Below are 24,931 nucleotides of genomic sequence, written 5' to 3' on the forward strand. Positions count from 1 at the left end.
AACGGTCATCTGATCTATCCCTAGAAGAGCATTGTACATGATCTCTTCGCGTTCCGGGGGTCATTCGATCCGTCTCGAGTCGCGCGTTTAAACGAGGACGATACAGGACGATACGAATGAAGGTCGTTACCGGCGTGGAAAGAACCCCGATCCATCACGCCGCTACATGAACGACGGAAATCGATCGATCTTGGGACGGAAGCCATGGCACGAAGGCCGAGGAAACCGGCAGTGGATCCGATCGTTACGACACTGCGTGCACGTATCACCGAGGCACGCGAGGTACCTCGGGGGGTTAATATTTTTGAAAGTTTAAACAACATTTATACATACTTGGATAATTTAGTATTACATACATATATGTTATATTTCGTTAGTTTTTTTTTAATGGGATGTTATCCTTTTCCATGTGAAAAAATCCTAAGAGATACTGATGAGATATACAAATGCTATTATCTACATTATGCTATATTTTATTTGTTTAATTATTAGCACGTTACAGTTAACGTTTAAAGTTGCAGTCTTAAAATTAAAACTTTCGAGATATCCGATAAATATTCTATATCCATTCGTCCTAGCCATTCATCGCATCGGTATGTTAAGGATTTGCATCACGGATGGTACCGTAGATCGACAAAGTAAAGGCTATATAGATAGTTTGCCACGGTCCGCCACATTCACCTTCCCTTCGACACACGCTTAGTAAATAGAGAGGGCGAAAGCGTGATCGCGGGCCGAAAGCGTTCGCGTAAACTTGTGTGCGCGAAGCGAAAGTTCGCCGAGGATGAGAGCGACCGGCGCCGAGGATTTGCAGACGAGTAAAGCCGTCGTAAATACACGTCTCGTTGCTAATTAGCGCCGGTTTCGACTAGTCGTGGTAAATTATATCGTAGATAGCAACGCTGGGGTAACTATCGGGTCAGGAAACAATGATGCCTTATGCCGAAAAAACGACATATTTCTTCCGACATGTCACGATATTAATTAGCGAGATCGGCTGTGCATATTCGATTGACGTGACTATGAAGAAGGAGAGAAGCACTTAACTTAGGAAATAAAGCGTGAAACAGACGATACCAATATTTACAATTCAAATCGTGACATAAATTGCGATTGGCACAACGAACGTTTATACAGTAAATATATAAACGCATTTTTACGAAATATAAAAAGATTGCTCTGTCAATCACACACATCAGAGATCTGTAATATTTAAAAAATAAACACGAAAAATTTAAGTAAACATCGGTTTGAACATCATCCACATTTTGGAGTGTTACAAAATGTTTCTACTAAGATTTGATCTAAAAAAAATATTCGATATATCCATCGTTCATTTCAATATACACTTGAGCACGTTTCTCCAAAAAAATTTCTATACGTTCCCAGAAAAGATTTTTCTCTTATTTCATGACAAAAGTTTTGAATCTGTTGTTCTTTGATTCTTCCAATATATCATATGATACTGCATACTTTATACGAATATTTGCTATAAAAAAAGTAACATTAAAAAAAAGTCTTACAATGAATAATTATCGAACTGATGTCTATGAAGACATTATTTGTTGCATGAAAACTTTCTACGCGATACTCATAATGTAACCACTCCCGAGTGAGAATTAATTCCTTTTTATTTTTATACTCTCTGCCATTCCATGCGCGTGATGAATAATCGTCTAGATACTGCGAATGCTATCCTCATAACGATATCGCAAGCGTCCCAGCCTCTTTGCACGATAGTCGGCGCTTTTCGCGAATCTCTCCTCATCGCGAATTCCACCGTTATTACTCGCGGCACGCGTTGTACACGCGGGATCCGTTTGCGAACGGTTCGGTAATTTCTCGCGGGGCGAGTCAGGCAATAATTAAGCCCTCGCTCGCGCTAATTACGCGCAGCACGAACCTATACAATTGGAGACGTTCGCGATACTTGGACGCGCTATCGAGATATTCTCAGTTTCGATATTGATAAATAACGAACAAATATGATAATTTTGTAGTTCTACAGAATTAGTCGAGATAATTTAATTGCAGCTAGAATTGAGTTAAATATAATAGTGTGAAAATCTGAATCGTATAAGTTTCAATATTTAAATAAGGAAATGTGAATATTGAAATTTTATTGATAGGATAGAAATTTTAGATTAAAATTTATTAGAACAGGAACATATTACAGGACAGAATAGACTAGGGTTAAGAATAGAGTTAAGAAAAAGATATCGCTATTACACATTCAGTTTCCATATTAAAAATACAAGTAAATCATTCCTAAAAATAATACAATTTTTAATTATTATGTACAAATAGCGCAAACAGATATTTATCGAAATAAGATATTACACTTAAAATAAAATATATTATGTATTTTTCAGGGAAAATATTTTTTTTAAATATTCTATTTTTCTTATGTTCTGGAGCGGTGCTCCAAACAGTTTAATGGAAAGTACCGATAATAATCTTAATGATAATCATACACAAAAAAGTATGACTCTCTTATGAACGTGCGCGTACGCCGCGTCCATGTGAAAGAATAAACGAAAAAAAGTGGAAAAGAGGAAAGAGCACTAGAGAGAAAAAAAAAAAGAGAGTGTATTACTGACAGTCTTATCAAGAATCGCAGCGTACGCGAATATTACATTCGTCGAGAAACGCCGACCGCGGTAATCCTAGCAGCGCGGAACCTTGGTCTCCGAGTCTAGCGCGGCAGACGAAATAATTTCCTGGATTTTTCCGGGCTGCATTAAAACTCGCGCGATCCGGAGGAGAAAATTAAAATATTTACGACGACAGAGGACTGCGCTCGTCACAATAAAAGGATTTGAAAACGAATCGCGAAACAGCATTAAGCGTTCAGTAGCAGCGGAAGAATCAAGACCGCGTGATGCGTGAGAATCTATTTTGAATGCTGCTGTATATTTAAGACAGGAGTCCTGTATAAGTTGCGGACATAATTTATTTCCGCCCTGAATTCTTCACAAAGTCTGATTCTCAATAATGATTATTTAATTTAACATATAATTTATAAAATCATGCTATACAATTTACTGTATATGGAAATAACAATTAAGTACATGGAAAATTCATGAAAGTTATTTGTTAAAGCATTCAATCATTATTTAAACATTATTTTCAACGGCTATATAAACAAGAACGTGGTACAAGGAATCCCTACATTATCAGGATATCAAGTTTCATTAACGCGAGAAACACCCTAATATTTTAGAATGACTTCGTCCTAAACTGGCTTTACAGAGATGGCAAGTTTCTTGCCTCCCCGTTAACTTCATCGTCCGTATAATGCATACGGGTCGCGCACCGGCGCGGCGCCCACCACGCAGTCGCACCGAGAAATTAATTATTAGGATCCCCTGGGAAATAATTGCGGAGTTTTGAGCGTTGATTTCGCGGGGCTCGCGCGAGCGTATCGAAATCGCGAATATTTATCTGCCGTAATTTATGGCGGTTATCGCTTACTACGCGATGCGGAACTTCCTCGTAATTTATCGTCGACAATCGCTGCTCCTTCGCATTTGTCGTTTATCTGATAATAAAAGAGCTTTTTACATTTTGTACGTGTACACGCGATATTTGTTTGCAAGATTTCATTATGCAAAAATTATTTGAATTATACAAAGTAGAGAAATACAGTGCATATATGTATATAGCGGAAGGTGGTATGTATGCACATATTATACATATATGCGTTTAATCGCATTTATTTTAATTAAACTATTTTTAACTGATTTTAATTTCAAAGATTATTTCAAGATCTTACAATGTATGTTCTGTACGTGAATAATTTAGTAAAATTAATTATATTAAACTTCTATATTGCTTTCTATCTTAATAACTATCATGATTGTAATATTATTAATATTTCAGTGTTCATTTTTAATAACATATTCTTGTTATATATAATTATATTTTTTAATTATTTATATATAAATTATATTAGTCATTCGCCGTGACTTATGTAGGTATTAATATTGCTACATATCGTTATAATCACAATTATATAACAAAAATACATTCTCTAGAAATTAATATTAATAAATTTAATTTTAATTTTTCTCACTCTTTTTTTATTTATAATTGAGTTTAAAGATAATGAATCAACATTTAAATTAAAACTGGAAAGCATATTCCAATAATCGCTGAATAGATAATTCTCAGAGATTATTCAACTCGTATTCATCATAGCGGAACCAATTATCGTCTTTATTAGAAATACTTAGTTTGTAAACTTCTGCGAGTCGAAGATATTGTTTACCAATGCAGTCAGAAGAATAAGCTTAAAGAAATTGTGGAAAGATTTATACCTAGCGAGAGACGAGAAAACTCCGTACGAAAGCGAGCAAATGTGAAGGGAAAAGACACCTTATGAGAGTGCTCCAAACATAACTGAGAAAACGAGGAAGGAGCCAAGAGAAAGTGAAATAAACACGTCGACTAAAGGAGCCAACTACATCGGCAACATCCTTGTAGTTTCTCGACTCGACGGCACATCACCGCTGGCCGGAAATATTGTACCAGCTGCAAAAGGAAACAACACGGCTGTTTTCCACGTCGATGTGCGTTCGCTCGTAGAATTAAACGCAATTGCTGCGTTTCGGCAACATTGTGCTGACGTTGGTCAAAGTAAGTGAATACGTCAGGAAGTTCGTATTCCTGAATAGTATAAGTTACGGCAATTGCGTTTCCCCCACCCTCTCCCCATCAACGTAGAAAGTTTTAGATTAAACTTCTTTAGAATTGCATAAAGTACATATTATTATAACAGCGATATACCGGGTTTCCTAACTGAGAGTAAAAAGCGACTGATCTAATTAACGAACTTTACATAAGGATAACAATTTGAACTAGTACTAAAAAATATTAGAATATTAATTATATAATTCTTTTCTAATCTTTGAACTGTTAGAGTTAAAAGATAATTTAACCCGTTAACAGACTGTGCTTATTACTACTGTACACTAATAAATCGAGCTCTGCACTCAGAACAGTCTCAACAACAATATCCAATTGTCCAGATAGGCAGTAGTTGAAAATTCAATGGTACTTTTTAAAAACAGGACGTGTTAAAAAACAAAATATAAAGGATTTCAAAAAGCATAGGAAAAAGCGTGCTGGTTTAATCGCTTTTTGACAGAATGACAAGCAATTGCGCATGAAACATTTTAAAACGATTTAACCGGGCGATAACTTGAATACAGGCCATCGTCTCCCAATGTAGATTTAGCCTATGGGGGCGTACGCTCGGTATGACATTACTCCGGCACGTACCGCACATCCGAGAGGGATGTTACACGACGGTTCGCGTACACGTCGGATACGACGCGTTCCGCTCTGTGACAACGTAACGTATTACTATTTACATAATAGAGAAAGAGAATGAAAACGAAGGAGAGGTTGCGGAGGGAAGAAGCGCAGAGAGAAAAGGGGGTATGTGCAGTGTGTGCCTGTCTAACCCGACTAACTCGAGTCTACGGCACACACCGGAGGAGAAAGATAGCCGAAGAGATATAAAACGCCGTCTTCGTCTCGCGTACTCTAGGGAATGTTTCGCTCGAGTAAAGTCCGTAAAAAGGAAGCGTAAAAGCCGTCGAGCCTATTACGAGGAAGGAACTTCTGCACTTTGCGGTGCGCATGAGAAGGTTGAAATACGCGTTACGAAAGAGAATCCGAGTTCTCCGCCTTGCCAAAAACCACAAAATCGCCCGTGTATAATGTTCAGAATTTATCGGTTTTAGCATCGGAAGACCGGCGCGTTTTTAACATTATTCAGTCTCTCGTCTGTTATTTTTTTTCCAATACATTTTATTTATATTGTATACAATCAATAATGTCAATTGAAATCGTATCAGACTTGTGAAATTAACATTTAACGAGACTGGATTAGCATCAGAGTGATTTATATAACGAAAATTCGAAACTTTTTCCGAATCAAAAAAAAATTTAGGTTTGAAAGGATAAAAAAAAAGTTGGTGGGATACAATAATCTTGGTTGAAGAAACGAGTCTAAATAAAGTAATGCAGTTAGATCCCTAAATGAAACCTATTTGCATTAAATGCATTGTGCAAAGATGGCATTAAATAATATTAAACGTCAGAGATAGTCTGCTCTCGATAGGTTGTACTCTCTATTGTGTAGTAGTAATAATTAATGTCGTAATACGACGTCACACGACGAAATCGTTTATCCTTTGTTACGTTACATCACGAGCGACACGCGCTTTAAAGAGGTCGTCGGTTAATTGTGTATATTTAATAAAGCGAAAAAACAAATACGGAATATAATTAAATAATTTATTTGCATACCATCGGAAAACGCGCGGTAAACGTATTCGCAGGGAAGAAAGTGCGAGAAAAGCATACGCCATTGTTCTGAAAACAGCGCCAATATCGATTGTTTTTAACTTCGCTATGCATTTGTGATATAATTACTGTGGAGATGAGCTCTGTCTGAATTCTGCCGGAATAATGACTTAACTTAAAATTGTATTGTTAATTTAATATTAATTCAATCCTCTTCATAACTACAATACTTTAGAAAGATATATTTTAGGATATATATAATTTCTTGAAAAAAACAAGAAAAAGAGAAAAAGATTTTAATTTATGAAGAAGTTTCATAAAAAAAGAACTTGCAATTTATTTATTCTTTTAATGTTCCTCTGATTTTAGTATAGATTATCATTATTAATTTGTAATCGTTATACAATACATTATATCAATTTACAAAAGTAATTAATCTAAGCGAAATAATTGCACAGCAGCATTTATGTTTTACGTGTTTACATCATTTTAAAAAGGGTAATTTAATCAGCAGTAAAAGGATTCGTAAGACATAGCGATCTGTTACCCGATAATCCCGACTGAAAAGACAAGGAATGACGGAGAGTGTGCGTTTTACAATAACACGCTAATTTTCTCGTCAAAATGAAAGACACCTTTCTCGCGGTCGCCCGTTATCATTCCTCCGCAAATTGTACAAGCGTCAGACACGCCTGTAACGTCGAGAGACGACGGCAGGATTATTCTGAATCGGCGATCTGGCTTTCTCCATCGAATTGTCCACTCGATAAACCAAGTGAGCCGCACGCGGGTTTGCCCGGCACGATGGTACCTAATGTAATCACTATAATGGCCACGCCAGAACCACCCTAGAGCTCTACACCGTTGGTAGCAGCATCCCAGACATTCCTGTATCACTGTACGATCTGGGGAAGGAAGGAGGAGAGATGCGAGTGAAGAACCACCGTGAGAGAGAAAGAGAGAGAGAGAGAGATCCTATGTTCTCGAGGTTTCACCGTTACCACACTAACAGGCTTTTAAACAAGAACGGTCCGCGGCCTTTATCGGCGATATCATGAGTGCGGAACAGCAGTGATAGAACGACAACTCTCACAAGTTCTTATTCGCATTAGAACAGCAAAATGCACATTTTAGAAATATAATTTTTCCAAATTAATCTTTGGAATAAATTTTTCTCTAACAAAGATTAAAAAGTATCTCAATTGTATCTTATTTTTTTAATTAAAAATAAAATAAAAGAAAAAAATAAGAAATTAAGTAAAAATATAGGTCAAATGTATATTTATGAATCTTCATATACGGCAGAATTATTTTTTAAATGTTCGATTATAGATAAATATATTCTTCTTTTTTATTTCAGACTGTCATAAGCAATGATTTTAGTACTTTTGCTGATTACTTCGTTTTTATAAGAGATTAGCGGTATAGAAAGTGAATAAAGAAAACACTTAAAATTTCTCAATGTTAATCTTTGCAATTTGGTATTATTATCTTGCATTACACGCTCTCTGCACCAAGTTTTCGCAGCACGAAGTAGTCAGCTTACCTTTTATACGAATACAATAAGCTGTGTGTTCTCACAGTACATTTAATGTTGAATGTCGCCGTTTGATTTTTATTTCATGTCTGCATTTAGACGGTATTCACCGCATTAGGCGAATAAAGCGTAGAACTTGACGTAATTATATTTGGTGGAAAATTCGCGATACGGATATGGCTCTTTTTGCGTTCCGCTGCGTAAATGTCGCATATATATATGTGTGTGTTCGTTTCACGTACGAGAGATTGGGATTCATGAAAATGCCAAGCACATCATGTTTAATGTAGCGATAATAGCATAATCTGATTCATTGCGTCAATGTTATGACGAACATGCGACACCGGGGCCATCGCGGCAAGTAGTATTATAGCACGCATTTTGTGACACCGAAAACCAATTGTTTCCGCCACTTTGTTGCACAATGAAACGTATGCCAGTGCAGAAACGGACTGCAATTGCTTTTTATCGCCCACGAAAATGATATATATTGCTGACACCGTAATAAACGATTACACTAAAATGCAGCGAGAACGTACCAAACAATTATCTCGCAAAAACCACCGCATGCAAAAATTTCCATTTGTGGAATAAAAAGCTTTCACATATTTTAGTAAAACATGATGTTTAATAAATATCACAAATGATAAAAAATATTATTAAATAATCTTAAAAAATACATTTTGTGCTGTTGTGATTAAAAAAAATGGAAAAGATACATGTGTGTGTATCTTAATTTTTCTTTAGCTTAAATATAATGAATACTAAATATACATTTAAATACAATATATGACTTTTAATATACACTCTAAAATTTTTTAAGGAAAGGGAAAGAAAAGCAGACCTCTATCAATTAAATATCAAAATTTTTCAAAAATGGGTTACTAACTTTACAGAAGAACCAAACGATGTATTTTGCGCGAAATATAAAATTGTCATTCGACTATCCTGCAGAACACGCGGGTTAGTAACTTAGCTCTCATGATAGAACTTGCCATTTATCCCGTCCTGCCACGGTAACGACAATTTTACTACAGTTTTTACGACGGCTCCCTTTCGACATGTGTGTGGACGTATCCAATTCACAAATGCAAGGTCTGTCAATTATTTCTCTTGCAAAATGTGGAAAAAAGATCGACTGTATCTTTCTTTGTTTTTTTTCACGATGTTTTAATGTTCTCTAAAATCATTTGGATGATAAATCTACTCAAATTACTTAATTATTTTATTGCAAATTGGCTATATTTGAGATAAGTAAAAATGATGTCCATTCTATATGCTAAAATATGTGCTGCAGTTCGAAGCAATGGAAGAAATAACTATACAAAAAATAAGCTTTACGGTTTCGATATAAGGATTGGATATAAAGAGGATATCATTACACAAATTTCAGCGAGGCAAGTGTATATTTTGAAACTTGATACGATAATAAATATGGAATATCTTTTGACCATGCTAGCTCGTAACGGAGACGACAGTTTTATCGTGGCTTTTACGATGCCTTATTTTTGACGACTTGGATCCAATAGAAATGTATTTTTCGTCCATACCGCGAAACATATATTGCAGCTAGTAAACACGGAGGAAATGTCAAACGAACAAAACGCTAAATTGTCCTGCATATATATATTGCTCTGTTCCAAATTCTGTCTTCGTCACAGCCCAATTAATTCCGCGTAATCGGATAGGGGATTAAAATAACTGGGTTAAGCGCATTTTCGAAAACACAGCGTGCTTTCCATTTTCAGGCCATTGCATCCGGATAATGTCACGCTCGTGATATTAATACATATGCATATGAATGTATTTGTATACATATGTAGAATTGAACAATATTTCTGGAGTTATTTTATATATATACAATATGTATATATATACAGAAAGAAGAAGAGACGATTCCATAACGAAAGGATAAATAACAATCGAGAAAAATCTAATATCCTTTAAACTAAATCTTGTGATTTACTAGATTAAGATTTATAATTAAAATTTCAAATTATAAATTACAATTCAGATATTGTTTTAAAAATATAATTCAATCATAGCACCTTTTAATACGATTATACCGCGATATGAGGCAACTACGATTATAGTGATATTTTTATAAAAGCTTCAGAGTATAGAAACTGGCCAGGCGGACATTACAGGGTGACGCAAATATCAGTCCATTATGGGCACTGCACAGTTAACGACCGTTTTATTACAATTTTTACGACGTACTTCTTTCTACGCGATTCAGAACACCGAGCCCCTTTTCCTCACCCCAATCCGCTATCATTGTACAAATTATACGACTGCCAATTGGATGATCCTTTTACATGGTGTTTCATTTCAAATGTTTTACATATCTGAATTTCTTTAAAGACAAGATAAATGTATGCAGAAAAGAGTTGCTAATTAGAAAAAAGTTAACACAATTAATAATCTTAAAATTTTAAGATAATTTTTCTTTTATATATATTTGCTCTACTTTACACATTTCAAGATACACGTCGAAAATTTAAAAAATATTTTAAGTTTATGTCTATTCTTTATCTGACGTTAATTTTTATTTTAAAAAGTTGATTAAGGAATATAAATGTTTTTATGTAAAAAATAAATGTGAAATGTTAAATCCATTATAACTAAAATTTAAGGAAAAAATTAATTTTTTTCAACATATAATAAAATAATTCTCTTAGCTGTAATTAAAATTTATTTACAGTTTTAATCAAGCATTTCAAAATGTGAAAATTATCTCAATATCATTGTTTGTCAAGTTTATTAGAATATTCTACATAAAAGTTACTTGAAAATAATATGCTATCAAGAGCAAAAAGAAGAAAAAATATGCGTGCTTGTTATTCTCCGATTATTTGTTCGTCATATTTATTAGTGTCCGCGAAAATTGACAAAAGAATACAAATCCCAATAACTCTTTTTGAATCTTTAACCGCGCACTGACATTGTTGCTCGCAAAGTAAACAACCATCAAGATAATTATCGATCGATTGGCATCGATATCAATTCAATTTAAGCAGCATTAAAAAGTTGTCAAACATTCAATTCCATTTGCATCGATTACATAAATAGAAGCCATATGTTACATAAAAATAAATCTTTATCTTTGTGAAAGAGAAATTGTTTTGTTATATCATCGATTCTTACATTCAATCCTAATTGTTACATTAAAATGAAGAAAGAAGATTTATTTTTATAATAATTTCTAAAAATGCATTTATAAAGATATCTAAAGATATCTGAAAATGTTCATAAAAACTCTCTTCTCTCGAGCAATGTGACTTTATTTTTAATGCATCTTTAATTCTGCATCATCAAACGCAACCGAGATATATATGTAAAGAGATATGATTTAATATATTTAGGGGATTATTTTTTGTGATACTGCATTGGTTGAAATGAAAACGCGTTATATGGTCCAATTATGTAACGTATACGTTATTCGTTCGCGTAATATGCAAAGCTAGTTCGCCGGTTTCGGTGGCAAAGGATGCTGTTACGCAGCGAGAGAGGGAAAAGGACATAGGTGCGTAGACGAGAGAAAGGAGCTAGTTAGGCACATTAACAGCGCGCGGATAACTTTCGCTTACAGTACGAGGATCCATTCGTCTGCGCCAAAGTTTCTTCTTTCTGTCAGATCCGCTCGCTTCCGATTTCACGACAAACATGAGCTGGATCAACGAAGTCATTCGTCAGAGGACACAAGCTGAGCTCTTAATGTTGAAAAGTGAGGATTGAAAAACTTTTTAATTCCCTGTTACGCTCGTTATTTATAAGTTTACAATGTACACAGATGAAATTTCATCACAAATTTAAGTGCCAAATGGCCAACATGGACATTAGATTTAAATTATTAATAAAAGCAGATTTTATACGTTGATGAGTTTAATAAACAAACTTTATGCAACGCGAAAATATAAAATTCTACGTTTCAAACCATCAAAAAAGTAACATTTGATTTGTTTTATTCCTCATTTTATTCCTTTGACACTCATTTCGATATACTATATATTTTAGTATTATTTTTTATAATTTACATGTCTAAAATTTTAAAAATTTTAATTGGTCTGAAAAATATCCTGTTTCATAAATCATAGCGTGATACATTAAGAATTAAATAATACATCAGTTTGTCAACAACAATCTACTTTTCCCTCGACTTTGAGTGGATTTAATTGTTCACGATCACTCGATCAAGATACACATTGTGTATCACCGCAAACTCTTCAATGGGATATCCGATATGATCTGGTCCAAGTATTACACGATTTGTCGACTATCCTCAATGGATCTTACGAAGTTACGCCTCGTCGAAATGCCCTTTTCGAAGCAACATGTTTCGAGAAACAATAGCGAACTGCAGTCGTGCTTTGGCGAAGGCAATCGCCATTCTAACTACGAATCAAATGCAAAGACACTTTACGTCCCTTGTTCGTCCCGAGTAACGATTCCGGATCTGACAATGGAAAATGGAATCCCTTTCCAATTCCCATTCTTAACTGTTCAACTTTCCCAGTACTTCAAAGAACCAAGTCGTAAAAGTTAGAGACGATAAGTATACATTTTTACAACTCAAACGGAGGAATTCGCTTTTAAAGCGTATTAGAATATTTATTATATAACTGTAGACGAGAGATAAAGGCTAAACGTTGAGTATATGTAAAAGTTAAATATATAATTTTTCACATTGCTTTCATTGTATAATGCAAAAACGTATTCTAATTTATCTTGTTTTGAAAATTGATTTAATTTATAACAAAAAATTATTCAATTGTGTGTTCAGTATTGAGCGATAAAAATTGTCTAGTAATTAATTGAAAATAAGATATAATTCCGATGTTATTAATTATCTCAAAACAAAGTAAAAATAGAATAACTTTAGAATATTCTTTGTTTGTTTATAGAATGTCCTACTCATACGCACATGTAAATCTCTTGTAAAAAAAATATCGCGTTTGAAGATTACTAGCAACTGCACCGAAAAATGGACTTGTACAAGCTTTGATATAAACGAATTCGAGGATCGTAGTTTTCAACACAGCGTGTCGAAACAATTTCAGATCATTCCGAAAATGGTATTTTATACGGTTCAATGACTTTTTTTCTGACTGTTTTATACTTAAAGAAGCAGTCAACCGATTTATCCTCCCTTCTTGCTCGATAAGCGTCAATATTTAATTCGCAAACAAAGCAATGGATCCTATCGTTTAAGCATGATCGTGACTTTTTCATTTCGTGGGTGTATGTGCGTACATAAATAATCACATATGTATATGTAACATCGCTCTTAATCATCATCATTCATTTGTTTAACGCGACATATAAGTGTCGGATATTTAAAACGTTTTTAACCGCGTGCGAGTTATTATGTAATGTAACGCTTGTAAAAGAAATGGCTTGATCTTTCATATTTATCACGTGCTGGCGCAAAAGATACATAGTGAACATTTTGTATAATAAAATGAAATTAAACTCTAAATGTCACATATAAATCCAAAAATCATAATATATCAAATCTTTTATTTTATATATTATATAATGCTGTTTTAATTTTATATGTTATTATATGCATTATTCAAGTATATGTACTAATAATTTTTTAAAAATAACAATACTGCATTTCTCTGTAGGAAAATAAAATCCTTTTCTAAAAAAGATACGTAAAGTCGATATTCGCATATAAGTTTTTTGTTGTCGCTTTTCCGTGATGCTCATTGGCTCTCAAGATTCGTTGTGCATTATATTCGTATATCGAGAGGCTGTCATCGCGAGAGTTAGCAGATTGACAGTTTGTTCAAAATAAAATTAAATAAAATAATGATATTAGTTTTAAATAATATGTTATAATACTTTATCCGCGATTAATATTTTCTGACAGAAATCAGCTGATAACTGTCAAAAATATTAATCGAGTTTAAAGTATTATAATATTTTATTTAAAACTAATATCATTATTTTATTTAATTTTATTTTGAACAAACTGTTAAACTACTAACCCTCGCGATGACAGTCTCTCGATGCTACGAATATAACGCACAATGCGAATCAAAACAGTCAATCAGTATCGCGGAAATAATACAACAATATTTGCGAGAATCGACTTTACATTAATATGTCTTTTATAGAAAGGGATGTTATAATATTTTTAATTCGATTAATATTTTTGACAATTACCAGCTGATTTTTGTCAAAAAATATTAATCGCGAATTAGATATTACATAACATATTATTTAAAATTTTACTATTTCAATATATTTTCAACATTATATATTATATTATATACACCTCCATATTACCGCTATAAAAATATTATAAAATAAACAATTTGTCACTCACCAATACGTAGGTACAATAGCGGAGTTGTAGTACACAGCACACATTGATCTGAAAACAAAATATTCAAATTATATATATACATATGTGTGTGTCGAATATCTTATACAATGCAGTTATACAATGCAGTGTGTCGAATATCTTATACAATGCAGTTATACAATGCAGTGTGTCGAATATCTTAACAATGCAGTTTAGAAAAAATGTTTTCATATTGCATACCTCACAGTTGTTCCATTGTCGCCCGATGCCTCCCCGGGCCTCCTCCTCCTCTCTTGGACCGTCATTGCTCCTTCGTAGCACTCACGACACTCGCGAAAACACGAATAATTACGATTGTCCGACACTTTACACGCATTTCCGACACGCGAAATTTTACATGGCACTCCCGACGCGCGATACTTTAAACGACACTCCCGACACGACGCGTGAATCGCACTGTGTATCGCAATGCTACCTGTAACAAATAAAGTACATACATATATTAGAATAATCTTATTATTTCGCATTACAACATACACAATATAAATATGTAAGCTAGAATTAACGATAGATATATCCACGGATCGCAACACATTCGCGCGCGCGAAAACAGATTAGGTTGGGTTATGTTGGCACGAGATTTTGCATCGAATTTTTCGCGAAATATGCGTTTCGAACAATTACGACTACATATTAACGTTGAAATTATGATATGCGATTGATAAATATTACAATACAAAGGTTAGAAATCGTTTCTAACGATTATGCTTACTAATTAATCACAGCGGGACGCAGCTCCGAACTGCCTGATACTCGCGGCGTTTCGGTAATGGCCGCGGCTACAAACATCGGCAACTTCATGCTAATAGCGCGCGCGCGATACTATATATATATATATATATATATATATATATATATATGACTTAATATTAATAATTAATTAAAACTCGAAAAGGGGAGATTCGTTCGAAAAGATATAGCTTTAGAAAAAAAAATATTAATCGAGAATAAGGTATTATAATATATTATTTACAACATATTACTATTTTATAACTTTTACCATATTATTATTTTAAAAATTAATTAGCCGATTATAACATACACAATATAAATATAAATAAGTAAGCTAGAATATTTAATTAGCAGATGTTCGCTTTATTAATATTTTTTGACAGAAATCAGCTGATTAAGCTAATTAATTTTTAAAATGATATGTTATAAAAATTAAAATAATAATAATAATATGTTTTAAATAATCTTTATATATAAGTAGTATAAGTCAATGAAAGTAGTGTAGATCGATGAAAGTAATATAAGTCAATAAAAATATTACCAATCAATACATATAATAACAAATAATAAGCAATATTAATTAATTTGGACATCATTAAATTAAAAAGTTAAATGCAAAATGGTGATATAAAATAATGTAGTAAATGTAAGTAGTATAGGTCAATGAAAAGAGTATAAATCGATAAAATATTACAAGTTAACATATATAATAATAAGTAATAAGCAATATTAATTAATTTGAACATCATGATTAAAGGATTAAATGCAAAACAGTGATATAAAATAATGGTGTAGTAAATATAAGTAGTATAGGTCAATAAAAGAAGTGTAGATCAATGAAAGTGATATAAATTAATACAAATATTACAAGTTAATATTTATAATAATAATTAATAAACAATATTAATTAATTTGGACATGAATTAAAAAGTCAAATGCAAAATGGTGACATAAAATAATGTAGTAAATGTAAGTAGTATAGGTCAATGAAAGTAGTGTAGATCGATGAAAGTGATATAAATTAATAAAAATATTCTCAATCAATACATATAATAATAAATAATAAGCAATATTTATTAATTTGGACATGAATTAAAAAGTCAAATGCAAAATGGTGACATAAAATAATGTAGTAAATGTAAGTAGTATAGGTCAATGAAAGTAGTGTAGATCAATGAAAGTGATATAAGTCAATAAAAATACTATCAATCAATACATATAATAATAAATAATAAGCAATATTAATTAATTTGGACATGAATTAAAAAGTTAAATGCAAAATGGTGCAAATGCAACATAAAATAATGTTGTAAATGTAAGTAGTATAGGTCAATAAAAGTGGTGTAGATCGATGAAAGTAATATAAGTCAATAAAAATACTATCAATCAATACATATAATAATAAATAATAAGCGATATTAATTAATTTGGACATTATGAATTAAAAAGTTAAATGCAAAATGGTGACATAAAATAATGTAGTAAATGTAAGTAGTATAGGTCAATGAAAGTAGTGTAGATCAATGAAAGTGATATAAATTAATAAAAATATTATCAATCAATACATATAATAATAAATAATAACCAATATTAATTAATTTTGACATCATAAATTAAAAAGTTAAATGCAAAATGGTGATATAAAGTAATGTAGTAAATGTAAGTAGTATAGGTCAATGAAAGTAGGATAAATAGATAAAATATTACAAGTTAAAATTTATAATAATAAATAATAAGCAATATTAATTAATTTGGACATCATGATTAAAAGCTTAAATGCGAAACAATGATATAAAATAATGGTGTAGTAAATGTAAGTAGTAATGGTGTAGTAAATGTAAGTAGTGTAGACCAATTTAAGTAATATAAGTCACAAAAGCTCTACAAGTTAATATATCTTTATATATAAGTACCGTCCGTCTGTCTGTCTGTCTGTCTGACCGCGAACTACTCTTTCATTAATGGATCGATTTTCTCGAAATCGGTACCAAAGTGTTGCAAATTTTACGGGGATGGCTATCATGTGGTTTTTTTTAATTTAAAAATTTTTTTTTTTTTACATACACATTTTTCTAAAATTACTTCTTGGTTGTGGCATGAGTGTGAGTGTGTGTAGAGAGGGTTTTTAGTGGGTAAGGCATTTATTTATTAATGGATTGATTTTTTTTAAATCGATGCCGAAATTTTTTTAATTTTTTTGTATAGCAAGATTTTAATTTTGTGTACAAAGAGGGTTTTTAATGGGTCAGGGTCCTACACTTCCCCGCAACACCGGAAGTGCATAATACATTTTTTCCGTGTATCGTAAAAAAAAAAAAAAAATAATTTCGAAGTATTTTCGCGCGTAGCGCGGTCTAAACAGCTAGTATGTTATAATACTTTAATCCATTAATATTTTTGACAGTTATCAGCTGATTTCTGTCAAAAAATATTAATTGAGAATAAGGTATTATAACATATTATTTATAACATAAACTATTTTAATTTTTTACCATATTATTTTTTTATTAAAAAAAAAATACTATATAATCTGTAGACATTGTAGTGTAGATATTGTAACACTTTTTTAAAATTTTTTCCCGACTTTTTTATAACATACACTTATAATTATGCGACGCATGTTTACATAAATGCTCACGAAACTTATTCCTAACAATATTGCGCATAAACATATACAACACGTGCGTTTACCTAGCTACTCCGTAACATTTTCCATTAATGAGTCTCCTCACGTGCCTGTGTACAACTTAAAATGTTATGACTTCGTACTGGAGACTATTTAGCTAAAACGTATGTAGGTACCATTTTAAATATGCAGCTTTAGGAAGCTCGGTTGGGGATTCTTTTCTATTTAATTTTTTGTATGCCAACTTTTGTGTAAATATTTAACTAAAAAATATTAATAATTACATCCAGAAAAATCATTAATTTATTCAATTATTGATGGATATCATAGAAAAAGAAAATATTATGATAAAAAGATAATATTAAAACACTATATAATGCAGTCTGTATCACGTTGCCATTCGACGAGAAACAGTAAACTTTGATGTAACTATAACGATAGTGAGTCCGTTTATCTAAACTGTAGCACTACATAACTCTGGCGAATCCAATATGGTAAAAGCGAGTAACCGTAATGCTTTTTCGCCGTGTTTTCTTCAATAAATGGATGCGTCGTTCTAGTCCTTTTATAAGAGAAATCTATTACTTTAAACGTACAAAGCGAAAGCAAACTATGCGTACAATTTTTAAAACTCCCCACTCTGGATACAAAATCTAAATATGAATGTGCAATCCATTTTTGCTCCGTATGTGTTATTATTCCGTTTTATTACATTTTATTTAATAATATACTAAAACTGTAAATATAACAAGAGCTGGGATTCGTTCGCTTTTTCGCGAACGCTGTTAGCCGTCAAGTCTTTGAGTCTCTGTAGCCCCGGTATCTGCTCGGCAAATTATCGGCATTTGAACGTAGAGTCCTGCACCGTATACGGATTTTGCGTGTATATATGCGTGGGCGGCTTTAATCGACCGATTTCGAGCGCAGGTCGACGTCGGTCGACGTCGGTCAAAGTTAGAAGCCGGTTAACCCACATGACCAGAGGGCATTGCCGTTGCACCGACGCGGTTGGTGTCTTTGACTCGCCCCTGAAACTGTAACCCGCCGGCGCAACCCCTAACCCACCTCGTGCAAACACTATCCCCTTCCGTTAAGATTAGCGGCCGTATAGGAGTGAACGCTTATTCACATCCTCTCTCTCTCTCTCTCTCTCTCTCTCTCTCTCTCTCTCTCTCTTTGGCCTGCATAGCGCGTGTACCCCGATCAAGTCGACACGTATCGATGTATATACATGCAGAGGCACGAGCGTGAGAAGGCACAAGCACGCGCTCGAAGCAACAACTTGGCGTGAATATTAGATTTCACACTTCGTGAAGATGTCGCGCCGTAATGATATGTAATAGCGCATGCATAAAGAGGAAATAAGCGTTACGGAACTAGTTTACCAATTTTCGGCGCGATGCGCTATTTCGAGATCACGTACGTTGCTCGAAATAGTTGTAGTAAAAAGAGAAATTATAATAGAGGCATTTCTGTGTACTTTAAAGATGATATCACATTAGTTTCAGCTAATTTAAGCCGAAAACATTTGGAGAATTCTTATAATATGTATAAACCTTTCATTTATATCCTTATACTTTGTTCAAAGAAGAGAGAGAATGCTGAGATTACATAAAAATAAATCAAAATTATATAAGAACTATTTTAGACAAAACTCGTAATTGATTTACAAACTTTAATGAATTTCAACTCTGAATATCTGACATATTAGAAAAAACTAATTAAATATCGAGCTTTTATATTGGTTAATTTTAAATTTAATTTATTCTTTTATTTTGAATTAATAATGGCTACGCTTTTAAATAAAAATAAAGATTTATTTTTATTCGTATATTAATCGATTGCAGATAGACAGACCTGGTTAAGTCAAGTTTTTCGAGAGAGATGAAAATCCTATTATCCTCATGCTTAACGATCAACACGACGAGGCGTTGCTAAAATAAGGCGCAATATCGAAGATACGCGAAGTTTAGCTAATTTTAGTTTAAAGCTACCATAAGCTCGACGACTGCACGTAGAGCCCTGTGTAATCTCGCTGTTAATCGGTTGCGTGTATTAAATCCAAACGCCGGCCGGATTAAAGTTCCAACACGTACGAGGGACTGCCATGACTTGGTGCTATTCGCCGACGGAATAATGTCCAACAAGTACGAAATAGCTGTAGCTGAAGGATGGCACGTCAATCTTACAATAGGGCAATATATTGAATCATATGTATATGGAGTACCTTAGCTTTTTCTCGCAAAAAAAGAAATAAGAGCAGAAAGGAATATTCTAATTGAACAAAAGAATCAATCTAATTGTGTGTGTACAAAAACTATAATAATTATATCTAGATTAATAATAAAAAAATATTTTGAATAATGAAAAGCATTTAGTAACAAAATATCATTATAAATTGTTTTCTATAAAAGATAGTATTTGATGTGTCTCCACCTTTTATTTTTACACAGATTTGAAATGTTTGTAGCATAAAAAAATATATATATAAGTCTAATTTGTATAATAAATACTTGTTTCTATTTCATGGAAATTAATACAAGGAATTATAATTGAATACCTTTTCTTTAAATTTTTTTTAAAATTATACACTTGTGTATATCCCCTTCAAACTTTATTTTAGATTACTCTATCTTTATTTTAAATATTTTATTATTTATCCCGCTAAATTTTATTTGTGGCGTTATCTTTTGAATGAAACAGATAAACTCCAATCAATACAAGCTGTCGGTTTAGAACGAGTAGAAAACCGTGGATACTGGCTGCTGATATTGCTATTGGCTGTTGATACCTCGCAAATTTGTAATATAAACAAAAAATATAAAATAAGCCCAGTCGCGTTAATTGCTGTATTTTCAATTTCAATTTAATTACGTATAAATACACGTTTTAATTAACATTTTCATCTTTACCGACAAATGTTACATATGCGACGCGATGCGTGTAAGAGCATAGCACAGCAATGACCATTCGAAAAGATAATAATCATCATAGCATCATCTAATCATTTGTCTAATAATAATTTAATATTGTTATTTATTTATTTTAATTTTAAAGAAATAATTCTCTCTCTTCCTATATTCTAAATTGGTATAATCTGGATGCTAGTCCTGTATAACAGATAAATTCTACTTCACAATTCGACTGATGATTTTAATGATATTAGCAACACAGTACCAAGTACATACAAAAGATGGAACAGACTGCATAATTATATTTTTGATAAAATACAATTCTTTATTTTTTCCTCAAACTAAACATAAGACCATAATATCATCATTTTTATGCCTTTGCCTATATACAATTTGTATTGTACAAGTGCAAGTAATAATAGTAATCTTGCAAAGCAATAATAATTATTGCGACAACAGAAGAATATGAGAAAAAACTCGAATTGCATATTTTCTCTTTTGGATTCATCCACTTACAAATCGCTTTATCACTAAAAATTATATTGGTATCGCGTGTAGTAAGCCAAAGTTATTTCTTAATAAATATAACGCAAATATATATATTATTATAATCATCACATATATTATATCACATATTAGTGATATCGATATATGATCACAAGATAATCAATTGTCAAAAAAATTATCTCTTTTTTTATGATAAAATATATTTTAAATATTGAAAAAGCCCTTTTTTCAATTGTATTCAACAAAAAGATTTATATTATAAATAGTTTATATTATCGAGGATTTATTCAAAAATGCCCTCCACACACACACACACATACAATGGCAACAACATTTAAATTAATATATTTTAAATGTCATCGGACAAGCTATTACATCTTTCATCAGGATTTTATTTTCTTTAATTCGCATCAAACAATCTCTTCAGAACAACATCAGGGATTCGTTTTTCCGCCAGATTTCCCGTCCCGGGAAGTTTTTGAGGTACCTGAGATCTTTCCGCCAGATTATTTTTCGCTGGCAGATTACTCGATCCCGTGGCGAATAAACGAGATATCGGAAGTGCCTTCTCGTCGAGGTTCTCCGTACCGGGAAGCTGTCCGTCGACCACTTCCGTATCATTATCCAGAGGAAGATCGTGATTCACGTGGGGCGCATGAGGAGCCGCCAATGCTCCGTAAACGCCAAGGAATAGTATCAGAAACTGCATAAAAAGCACTTGAATGCAGTACGGTCGCATCGAGTTACGTGAGATTTGCGTTTGCGTAATAGACGATTGTTAATATAAGCGTGCATTTTATAAACGATCAAACTGATTGACAGATACTTCAGAAACCTCGATCTTAATTTGAACAGTAGAGTCATTGAACACTTTGAACGGGATCTTCTTTTTTTTTATATCAATTTATTATATCATCATATCAAGATTTCAATGGTTTTCAAGTTATAAATGACCGAAATAAAATATTTTCAGTTAATCTAATTTTAGGAAACAATTAACAAAATCGTACTGTTCATTTAAATTTAAATTAGTTTTGGTTTATGACCGCCTTAATTAATATTTAACATTAAATATTGTAATTAAAATACTTTGAAAAATTTTTTGTTTAGTGATTTCAATGTACGTAATTACAACATTAATATACTTGAAACGTCCGTATCTTGCTATCAGTACAAAAAAAAGAAATTTTAACATATAGAGGCTCACGCGCGCAAAATTTATTTTCTAATCTGACGTACATTACGCGAAATTAATTCAGAAATGCCGGATACTTTACGCGAAAATAAATAAGAGTTAGACGAGGTGGTCGCGAATTTATGACTGTTCATTGCATCGCGTAAAATCGCATAAAATCGCGTGATTTTATATGGTGCAACGTTCCGTTTGAGAAATCATCTGCAGATTGAATTCGTCGAGAAATCGTGAACATGAAAATTTAAAGCGATGACGACAATTTGACGCGGCACTTGTAGGTAGATAGGTAGGTAAAGATACGTGTGAGGATTTCCCACACTATTTCATATAGATACTCTCAGGCTCCACTTCGCTTGACCCAAATCTGGACCAGGTTAAAAGATAACCCACTTTCTCGCAATTGACTAGAAATTCTTCGAATGAGACAAAGCTATTTTCACTGCGGATAGAAAAGAATTTTTCCGATCGCTAATCGCGAGAACGGATTGTCGCAATAAAATGACTATACGCGATGTCTCGCGCTCAGTGTGGCATTTAAAATTTTTTTTATTTATAGCATTCGAATTTGTGAGATCTCTCTCTTAACTCTGCTTTGTTTGAAAGTGTTTGCAATTTCTTAAATAATTTCTTGAATAATCGAATTTTAATCTAATTTTTATAAATATACAAAATTCTTTTACAAATTTCTTTCAATTGATCATATAAAATATTGTCAGTTCTACGTGCCTTCTCGAGAATTTGCGACGATATTAATTACCGATGATTTATTCGAACATCGTCAACCTTTTACGAGTAACCGTGCTTTCGCCTTTAACGATAAATTTATAATTGATTCGGTATTTAAAATTAAATGAATCTCCTCATATTCTTACGTTAGCCATTCGCGTAATTCACGTCACGAAATATAACTTTTGTTATCAATGATAAAGTGAAATTAGCAAAGGATCAAAATAATTCCGTTTATTATTAATTTCGCAAAAATATTTAATTTTGCAATAAGAAGGAAAGAGCTAATCAGAATTCAAACATGGGTATAGGCGCTTAAATCTATGACAATTTATCCACCTACATCTGCATTTAGGCTCTCTGGTTGACTATCTTCTTTTTTTTTGTTACAATTTAATATCAAAGATCCTGTTTTCTTGAAATATTTCATTGAGAATATGAAAAGAAAATAAATAGTAAATAAAAAGATATTAATCATACAATGAGATATTATTAATAACAACTAAGAGGCCCGTTGATATTTAAATTTGCATTATTAATAATTTCGAGATATAAATAAATATAAAGTAACGGTATCGCGCTTCCAGCATAATTAACTAAATTTCGAAAGGATTAAAGGCAGTTTAGTACGATGACGATAAATATTGATGGCACTTTAATCAGGTAATTGTTTACATAATTGTGAATTTTCTAACTCTTCAGTTTTTAAATTTTGAATCTATTGTAATTCCTATTATAATGTTTCATCAAATTTCATCATTTCGCTTTGAAGAAAGTTATGCGATCGCAATTTCAGCGAATTCATAGGAAAATTTTCACTTTTCTTGAATGAAAATTACGCGATCAACCGGTCAGCACGCAAATTCCACGTCACTCGCGAAAAACACGATATTTTTTGTTTCGGAATTTCCAATCTTCTCTTACCTCGATCATGTTCACTCGATGCGCAGTGTCCAACTATCCTTGGGAATGGCACGATGGCACTTTTATATAGGTATACGTGTATATGTGTGTGTGTGAGAGGGGCACACCGGTCTTACCGCGTATTGAATCGACGTTTTATTTTGTAGTAAGCAAACGATCACGATCGCCTGAGGACAAGATTTCTTTCGAGAAGATTGATTTTTTTTCCTTTTTTGTTAAAGTTATTAATAGCTGTCAGTCGCCGTTTATATATCGACAACGGCATAACCGTGTGCTTTTTAGAGTATTTTTTGATCGATGTAGAAAGATAACTGTAAAGAATTATTGACGCGTTTCAGTCATAGAACTTTCAAAAGGAATTTTGTTTACGTATGTTTTAATATGCAAATTTCTAGCTTTATTCAGCGTGTATATAAAATTGTATCGTATTATTTTTTATGATATATAATAAAAGAAAAGGCGATGCGACACATATATCCTTATATATTTCCTTAATATGAAACTGTAATAATCCGTTTTTACATGCCAACGTTTCAAAGAACACATGTAATTATAAATAAATGAATTAATAATTGAAAATCTAAAAACTCTTTCTCTCTCTAAAGTTTCTTCGTAATCGTGTATCAATTAAGTGATAGTGTTATTAATTGCTATTCTTACTTGCACAACTTGCACAATTTTTTTTCACGCATAAATTGTTAACATTTATCTATAATTTTATGTTTGTACATGAACGAATAAGCCGTGGCATAATAATGATATGAGAGACCCCGAGGTTCCAAAAATCGACATTTCTCGCATATTAATTCAGAAAAATGTATCCCATTTGTCCAGCTTGGAAAATATGTTTCGATAAAGCATAAAATGTATGCATATTCAGGGAATTCAAAAATTATAATATTACTATATTAGCAATACAATAATTATACTGTAATAATCTCATCTATTTAACATATAATTACTTTTTGATTGACTACGCGCATGGATCAATTTGATCTATATGTGTATTAACGTAGTTATTATAGCAAAATTTGTGATTTTGCAATGGATATAATTTTAGTGAATCTACATATAAATTTCG

The 24,931-nt window shown here is 32.5% G+C and overlaps 2 protein-coding genes across 2 annotated transcripts in view; both read right to left on the bottom strand.

The window, feature by feature from the left end:
• Nucleotides 1-24,931, bottom strand: part of LOC145933995 (uncharacterized) — a 157,865-nt gene that overhangs the window by 103,914 nt on the left and 29,020 nt on the right. The window contains exons 4-5 of the mRNA XM_083034122.1: nucleotides 14,409-14,643; nucleotides 14,190-14,237 (exon numbers count right to left, since the gene is read on the bottom strand). Coding sequence (XP_082890248.1) covers nucleotides 14,190-14,237; nucleotides 14,409-14,643 — 283 coding nt within the window. The remainder of the gene's footprint in view (nucleotides 1-14,189; nucleotides 14,238-14,408; nucleotides 14,644-24,931) is intronic.
• LOC145933965 (uncharacterized) lies at nucleotides 20,171-23,878 on the bottom strand. The gene is made up of 2 exons (XM_083034052.1): nucleotides 23,851-23,878; nucleotides 20,171-21,708 (listed from the first exon to the last, which is right to left on the bottom strand). Exons 1-2 carry the CDS (start codon nucleotides 23,857-23,859, stop codon nucleotides 21,406-21,408), a joined length of 312 nt encoding a protein of 103 aa, XP_082890178.1. The 5' UTR covers nucleotides 23,860-23,878; the 3' UTR covers nucleotides 20,171-21,405.

This window comes from Prenolepis imparis, unplaced genomic scaffold (assembly GCF_030444845.1).
Source record: "Prenolepis imparis isolate NDT839.2.m4 unplaced genomic scaffold, iyPreImpa1.0 SCAF_3, whole genome shotgun sequence".
In the NCBI taxonomy this organism is placed as follows: Eukaryota; Metazoa; Arthropoda; class Insecta; order Hymenoptera; family Formicidae; genus Prenolepis; species Prenolepis imparis.